This window comes from Osmerus eperlanus, chromosome 2 (genome assembly GCF_963692335.1).
Source record: "Osmerus eperlanus chromosome 2, fOsmEpe2.1, whole genome shotgun sequence".
Taxonomy (NCBI): domain Eukaryota; kingdom Metazoa; phylum Chordata; class Actinopteri; order Osmeriformes; family Osmeridae; genus Osmerus; species Osmerus eperlanus.
In genome coordinates, this window is record NC_085019.1 from 1,577,888 (window position 1) to 1,585,387 (window position 7,500).

Sequence of the window (7,500 nt, forward strand, 5' to 3'; positions counted from 1 at the left end):
GGTTCACACCTAAACACATCTCTCTCCTCACACTTGGGATATATGCTGAGACACACACACACACATCATCTCATGCGTGCCGGATCTTTCTGCACGTGTAACTCTGTTTCTCTCTGATGCCCTCTGATGTTTCACTCCAACATTCTGGGTCAACTGGCAGAGCATGACATCATCAGTATGACATCATCAGTATGACATCACCCTGCCCCCAGCCATCTGTGCAGTCAGTCAGCACACAGAACCCGGATGGTCACTAACAAGGAGATCCATAAACACTCACACCAGGAAGATATTCTAGATTTTACTCAGATTAGTACATCAGGGCCCTCTGAGGCCCTGAGGCCTGGGTTTGAGTCCTGAGGCCTGGGTTTGAGTCCTGAGGCCTGGGTTTGAGTCCTGAGGCCTGGGTTTGAGTCCTGAGGCCTGGGTTTGAGTCCTGAGGCCTGGGTTTGAGTCCTGGGGCCTGGGTTTGAGTCCTGAGGCCTGGGTTTGAGTCCTGAGGCCTGGGTTTGAGTCCTGAGGCCTGGGTTTGAGTCCTGGGGCCTGGGTTTGAGTCCTGAGGCCTGGGTTTGAGTCCTGGGGCCTGGGTTTGAGTCCTGAGGCCTGGGTTTGAGTCCTGGGGCCTGGGTTTGAGTCCTGGGTTGGACCCATTTCCTTCATGTATTCCCCCCTCTCCCCTCCCCTAAATTTGGGTTAATCTGTGCCTGGGAAACAGTCACTGTGTTATGTGGAATAATCTCTAATCTCTGTCTACTCCACTATGCCGCAGACGGGATTCCTGGTGGCAGATTAAGTTAGATTTGAAACGTAGAATTACTTTTCATGTTGATTATGGTACAGTATGCTGATATGAGATTAACATGCAGAGTTGTCTGCCTGCAGTCTCTATTCTCTCTCGTCTGTCTGTCTGTCTGTCTGTCTTCCTGTCTGCCTGCCTGCCTGCCTGCCTGCCTTACAGTGCTCTATTCTAGGGCTGCACCAATCACATTGAACATCACTTCATGCCCCAAATTAAATAAGGCTGAGATGTCACACTGCCACGCCCTGCAGTGCAGACAAACACAATCTCACAGACACACTACATGCCTGCCTGGCATTTTCACATTTAGCGTTAATTTCACAAAGGTCCACTTCAGTGTTTCCAAAGCGTGCATCAGTGTGAGTGTCTCAGGGTGTTACAGTGCAGCGTGTGGGAGATAAGCTGCCTTCTCTCACTGCTCTCCTCTCCTCTGCTGTGTGAAGCCTTTGTTTACAACGCCACAGAATTCTGAGAATGTCCAGCATGTGTCCTAGAACTACAATTCCCATCCTCCTCCTTGTTACCTCATCAGTCATCGAAACTCCCAGACAGAAGTTCAGATGACATGTCCTCTCCTCTAACTTTCTCTCCTGTCCTCTCATTTCCTTTCCTCTCCTCCTCTATTTTCCTCCATACATCTCTTTATTCCTCTCCCCTTGTCTCTAATTCTCCCCTAGCCCACCTCTCTCCTCCTCTCCTCTTGTCTCCTCTCCTCTTGTCTCCTCTCCTCTCCTCTTACATTTACATTTAGTCATTTAGCAGACGCTCTTATCCAGAGCGACTCACAGTAAGTACAGGGACATTCCCCCCGAGGCAAGTAGGGTGAAGTGCCTTGCCCAAGGACACAACTTCATTTTGCACAGCCGGGAATCGAACCAACAACCTTCTGATTAATAGCCCGACTCCCTAACCGCTCAGCCATCTGACCCCTTGTCTCCTCCTCTTCTCCTCCCCCAGACCTGCAACTCAGCATTTCAGAGATGACGGCCCAGAGGACTGAGGGTTGGAACATGACCATGTCCAAAATAGCTGTTTCTCGCTCTCGCTCTCTCCCTCTCCCCCCCCTCTCTCCCTCCCCCCCCCCCCTCTCTCTCTCTCTCTCTGTCTCTCCCTCTCCCCCCCCTTCTCTCTCTCTCTGTCTCTCTCTCTCTCCCTAGCGTTCTCTGCTATTCTCTCCCTATAACCCCCTCTATTTCTCTCTCTCTTTCCCTTCACCTCCTCCCTTCCCCCCAGCTCAGAGGGAAGACTGGGGCTATACTGAGCAACACTGACAAGATCACAATAATTGGCAGAGGAATAAAGAAGAGGAGATTAGGAGGAGGGATGAGTAGGATGTGGTGTACAGAAGAGAGGGAGAGAGAGAGAGAGAGAGAGAGAGAGAGAGAGAGAGAGAGAGAGAGAGAGAGAGAGAGAGAGAGAGAGAGAGAGAGAATAACGGGATGACAGCTGTAACCTGCGGCACGCGTTTCCATGGCTCCGTGTTTCAGTAAAATGGCTCTGCCTATGAGCGAATTAGCAAAATACTAAATACATGCGATGTCTCAAATAAATACGTTAGGGACCGACAACAACAAACGTCCGAAAATACAGACAGGGCTAATTTAGTGGGCTCGACAAGGCATTTTGGTCCTTGTTAGTTCATGTCGTTTGGAATGATTTTACAGATAATATAACATTTGACAAAATTACATTATTAAGAGTGGCAAATGTTATAAAATAATTTTAATAATCACACTGTAAAATGAAGACTGGCAACCATCCTCTTACCCTGCTCGAGATCCCGTTGATCGTACCATGGTTCCTCTTCCTCCGTTACAAACTCCTCCATCCTTCCTGCACGGAGCATCGGTGCCCGGGTCTACTGTTGTGAACGATGACCGGCGATCGGCTCTGAAAAATCTGGCGATGGGCTTCGCCCGGAAGCGAAAACGCACATAGAGATCTCGAAGGGCGCAGCCTCCCAGAACTGTAACCCTTTCAGCGGACTCGTTTACAGTCGGTAGCGGGGCTGCCCTGCATCGCCCCCCACGCGCATGCACCTGCTGCTCAACGTTCTGAAAAAATTCCCTTTTTCTAATCTGTGTGACGAATCATTTCATCTTTTTTGGGCCGCACTCGACAGAGCTGTGGGAAACCGTGACCTAAAAACAGTTGGATCGAGGGGATACAAGTGTCGTTGATTAGTCCTCAGCCTCTTTATGTTCAATAGGCTTAAATGGTGCCAACCATACGGCACCGACAGTACGTCCGATGTAAAGGCACATCTCATATCTGTTCGGTCCAACAGACGGAACAGATGCGTAGCTATTTCATAATTTCTGGATTCTGTGATAAAACAGTGCTTATAGCCCTACATCTGTTCCCGCCTCTGCCCCCACCACGCTCGATGCGGAGTTGGTGCTCAGTGCCGACGTCTCCCCGTCTTTTCAATCATCCATTCAGAAACAAGTTACCACCGTTCCCTCGTCCCTGTCCCAACGAACAACAACGAATCACTACTTTGTCCGTCCATGTGAGACGGTGTAGTACTGGTACAACGACGCAGTATAATGCAGGCACGGTACAAACAATAACATTATAAACAAAGCAAGACGAGGCCCTAGTTTTGTCTATCAGCGTCATCAGAGATTTTATTGTAAACAGCTGGGTCGCAGAGAACAGGCAAGGCCTACACAACTTGTCTTTATGGCTTCAGCGTTCAGTAGTCTAGTCCCCTTTGGAGCACAGCAAGATCAATGTTCTTTGCGTTTTGTAGGTTCACAAGTGACTAATGTCCAGTAGTCCTCGTCACAGTCAACGTTATTGCAAATTAACTATTAAGACAAACACAATTATCTTACGAAATGTTACACACATGAGGACTCCTGTTACCGACATAAACAATAGACAAAACATGGACATAAAAGTTGACAAAAACTAACCAAAAATGTCAGTTTAAAATATCTATAATTTCCCTGCATAATGTCCATCCAGTAGACTCAGTCCTCCAGCCTGGTAAGGATTCAGCAGCAGCAGAAGAAGAGTTTGGTTGGACAAGACCAGAGAAACTTCACAGATTCTGAGATTACAAACATCACTTCTTGTTCAGTCCCAGAAACGGTCTGTATCCAGTCAGACATGTTTCACTGCTACATCAGAGTGGCAGCCTGTTTCTGGGCAACCTGTTTCCTGGCAGCGTGTGTGCAGACCAAACTGTTCTGGGGCATAGCAACAGTCAGTCAACAGCAGCAGCATACAAGGCTCAGAAGAAGAGGAGGAGTAGTCAGTTCCCTCCTCAGGGGCCTCCCTCCATCTCTCCTCCCTCCATCTCTCCTCCCTCCATCTCTCCTCCCTCCACCTCTGCTCCCTCCAGCTCTGCTCCCTCCAGCTCTGCTCCCTCCAGCTCTAGGAGGAGTGTGTGTTCATTCTCTCCAGGTGTCTCCAGTCTTCCTCCTTTTCACAACGTTTCACTCCACTAAAGAACTTCTTTATCAGAGCCTTGGCCTCCGCCTTCACTGTGGACACACAGGAGATTATACACACACACACACACACACACACACATGCACATCTCCAAGGTTCTCACCTGGTCCCCTCCCCTGGCCCCGCCCTTCAGCCAGCAGGTGAGACAGGAAGCGGGCGAACGACTTGAACAGCTCCTAGACAGAGAGGTCAAAGGTCACAACAGTAACTGAGATGGTGAAGAGGACCTCCCCTCCTCTCCTTCTCCCTCACCTTGGTGCTAAACTTCCCCTGGGTGTAGTATGGGTCCAGGCAGCGCACAACAATGTCCGCCACCTCCTTCCTGCTGGCAGGTTGTGGGGGGGCCGTGGTGGGGAGTCTGGCCGTGGGGCCCAGGGGGGGCTGGGAGGAGGACGGGGCCCCCACGGCGCCCCCCCGAGACTCCACGAGAGTCTCCTGCACCTGGGGGTTAAAGGTCACCTTCCTCCTGCTCTCCTGAAGGGGTCGGCTACGTTTGGCCGAGGGCTCCCTGTATGCCCCCCCGTCCTCTGGTACCTGGAACACACAGAGAGAGATAGAGAGAGAGAGAGAGAGAGAGAGAGAGAGAGACAGAGAGAACGTGTTGTGTCGGTATTTGGCAGTATTCTGAGACAGGCCATCATCTGAGGTTCTAAAATTTCAGATGAGGTTCTAGAGTTTGAGGGATTCTAGAGCTCTGGTAGATAGAGCGGTCGTCCACACCTCTGGCAGGAGCAGAGATCTGTTCTGGTCTTCCTGACGTTTCTGCCTGAGGGACAGAGAGATGGCGTTACCGTGACAACCACAAATCAAGATAGAGATGGTTATGACAATGACGGAAAGTATTCATGTCTGCATCTCACTCTGTGTGACCCTCCGCCTCTCGCTCAACTTCCTCTTTCACTTCCTGTGTTGTGGGGGCCTCTTCCTCCTCCTCCTCCTCGTCCAGAGTGATGACTTCTGGGATGGCTTCCATGGGGACCATCTCTAATGGACTGGTATCCGCAGAGACCGTATCTGTGGTGACCGTGACAGGTGAGTGTTCCTGAGCGCTGATAGGCTGAGGGGCATCCTCTGCCTCATGAGATGACATGCCATTGGCTCCATTCTCTAAAGCCCGCCCCTGGCTGTCGGTCTGTTTCTTCCCAAAGTACTGAGCGATGCTCCTGGTGCTCTTAGCGGCTTCCGCTAGCTTCTGCTGCTTCTTACTCAGTCCTTTACCCGCCGCTTTGGACGGACTGTCTACACTGAGTCTGCTGCCTGCTTTAGAAGGGCTGTCAGCCGACAGCTTGTCCCCTGTGTCTGAGGGGCTGCTGAGGGCGGCGGCCGTGGCTTTGGCCTTCGCCCTGATGGAGGAGGTGATGGAGGTCAGGGCCACAGGGGTGTCGGGGTGGAATCCCCCTCCAGGGACCCCCTCAGGGATGGAGGTCTGAAGCAGCTCTCTGGCTGTCTGGAAGGGGTCTGAGGACCCCCTGAGACCTGCTCCAATCCTCTTCCTCTTCAGCTAACACACACACAGGCAGGGAACATACACACACACAGGCAGGCAGGCAGGGAACATACACACACACACACACACACAGGCAGGCAGGGAACATACACACACACACACACACGCACACACACACAGGCAGGCAGGGAACATACACACACAGGCAGGCAGGGAACATACACACACACACACACACACACGATGCAAGATGAACCACTAGAACATTAGAAGGAACTTCAAATGTGTATGAGTCACTGGTAACAGCTCATTAAGCTTGTCTGCTTGTGTGTGTGTGTGTGTGTGTGTCTCTTACTGAGTAGATTTGGGAGGCGGGAGTGAAGCCAAGCAGCTCCACAGGAAGTGAGGAAGAGGAGGAAGAGGAGGGGCTTGATTCATCCTTAACTTCACTCTTCACGTCTTTGGTCTCCTCTCCCCCTCTTCTTCCTCCTCCTCCTCCTCCTCCTCCCCCTCCCCCCCCTCCCAGCGAGGCAGTCGATCCCTTCTTCATCTCTGAAACCTGATGGAAACCGAGGGAGGAGTTCAACAAGCAGAAGCATGCTGGCCTGTCACTCTCTTAACAGAAGGAGAGAGAGGAAGACACACCATTGGCCGACACTATAATCCACATGACAACGATGGATGGTGACAAAAACACACAAAACAGAAACAACTGTTCTGTGCAGCAGTTCCCCTGTCTGTCCACAGGGGGCGCTGTGTAGCCTCACCTTCTTCAGCATGGCGGCCTTGTAGAGGTTGGTAGACTTGGTGTTGCGGAACGCCTCGTGTTCCATCTCCACCGCCATGGAAACGGTGTCCTCTGCTGCCCCCTGCTGGCTAGAGAGAGCCTGCTGTAGCAGCGCCAGGCAGTGCTCTCTGGCCTGGCACACACACACACACACACACACATACACACACACACACACACAGTCAGTCACTTGGAGCCACAGAGAGGCAGTGTGTGTGTCTGAAGTCTGTTGCCCATCATATACTGTGTAAAACTGCAGCTATCCCTGTGTTACTGACTGTGAGGGACTAACAGTGGTTGAGAAGAACGTCTCCTCCCAATCTATAGTGTGTGAGTGGAGGTGATGGAGTGGCTGTCTGGGTTACTCATTTGAGCTCTGATGATAGTGAGTCACAGCATTCCAATGGGTGAATTACTCTCAGCAACATGTGGAATGCACATATTGGTTTGCAAGTGTGTGCGTGTGTGTTTGTGCGTGCGCGTGTGTGTGTGTGCGCGCGTGTGTGTGCGCGTGTGTGTGTGCATGGTTTAGTACCTTTACAGTTAACCTGGGGATTTTCTGGCTGCTGGCTTCCTTCAGTAGACATCCAGCATCTGCGCGCACACACACACACACACACACACACACACACACACACACACACACACACACACACACACACACACACACACACACACACACACACACACACACACACAGGGTCAGATACACTACCGTTCAAAAGTTTGGGGTCACCCAGACAATTTCGTGTTTTCCATGAAAACTCACTTTTATTTATCAAATAACTTTCAAAATGAATAGAAAATATAGTCCAGACATTTACAAGGTTAATTATTATTATTAGAAATAATTATTTTTATTTGAAATATACATTTTGTTCTTCAAACTTTGCTTTCGTCAAATAATGCTCCATTTGCAGCAATTACAACATTGCAGACCTTTGTCATTCTAATTCTAATCCTTCTAATCATCCATTAGTCTTCTAAGGCAATTAGCAAACACAA

At 50.5% G+C, this 7,500-nt stretch overlaps 2 protein-coding genes across 2 annotated transcripts in view; both read right to left on the reverse strand.

Annotated features, from left to right (window-relative positions):
- The window catches only part of cdr2l (cerebellar degeneration-related protein 2-like), an 11,876-nt gene extending 8,754 nt beyond the window's left edge, over positions 1-3,122 (reverse strand). Inside the window, exon 1 of the mRNA XM_062486294.1 lies at positions 2,567-3,122. Within this exon, the coding sequence (XP_062342278.1) occupies positions 2,567-2,645 (79 nt within the window). The 5' untranslated portion in view covers positions 2,646-3,122. The remainder of the gene's footprint in view (positions 1-2,566) is intronic.
- A 286-nt stretch (positions 3,123-3,408) lies between these two features.
- recql5 (RecQ helicase-like 5) overlaps positions 3,409-7,500 on the reverse strand; it is a 12,299-nt gene continuing 8,207 nt past the window's right edge. Inside the window, exons 11-18 of the mRNA XM_062487219.1 lie at positions 7,031-7,089; positions 6,476-6,628; positions 6,064-6,267; positions 5,122-5,762; positions 4,982-5,027; positions 4,514-4,795; positions 4,365-4,437; positions 3,409-4,293 (exon numbers count right to left, since the gene is read on the reverse strand). Of these exons, the coding sequence (XP_062343203.1) occupies positions 4,184-4,293; positions 4,365-4,437; positions 4,514-4,795; positions 4,982-5,027; positions 5,122-5,762; positions 6,064-6,267; positions 6,476-6,628; positions 7,031-7,089 (1,568 nt within the window). The 3' untranslated portion in view covers positions 3,409-4,183. The remainder of the gene's footprint in view (positions 4,294-4,364; positions 4,438-4,513; positions 4,796-4,981; positions 5,028-5,121; positions 5,763-6,063; positions 6,268-6,475; positions 6,629-7,030; positions 7,090-7,500) is intronic.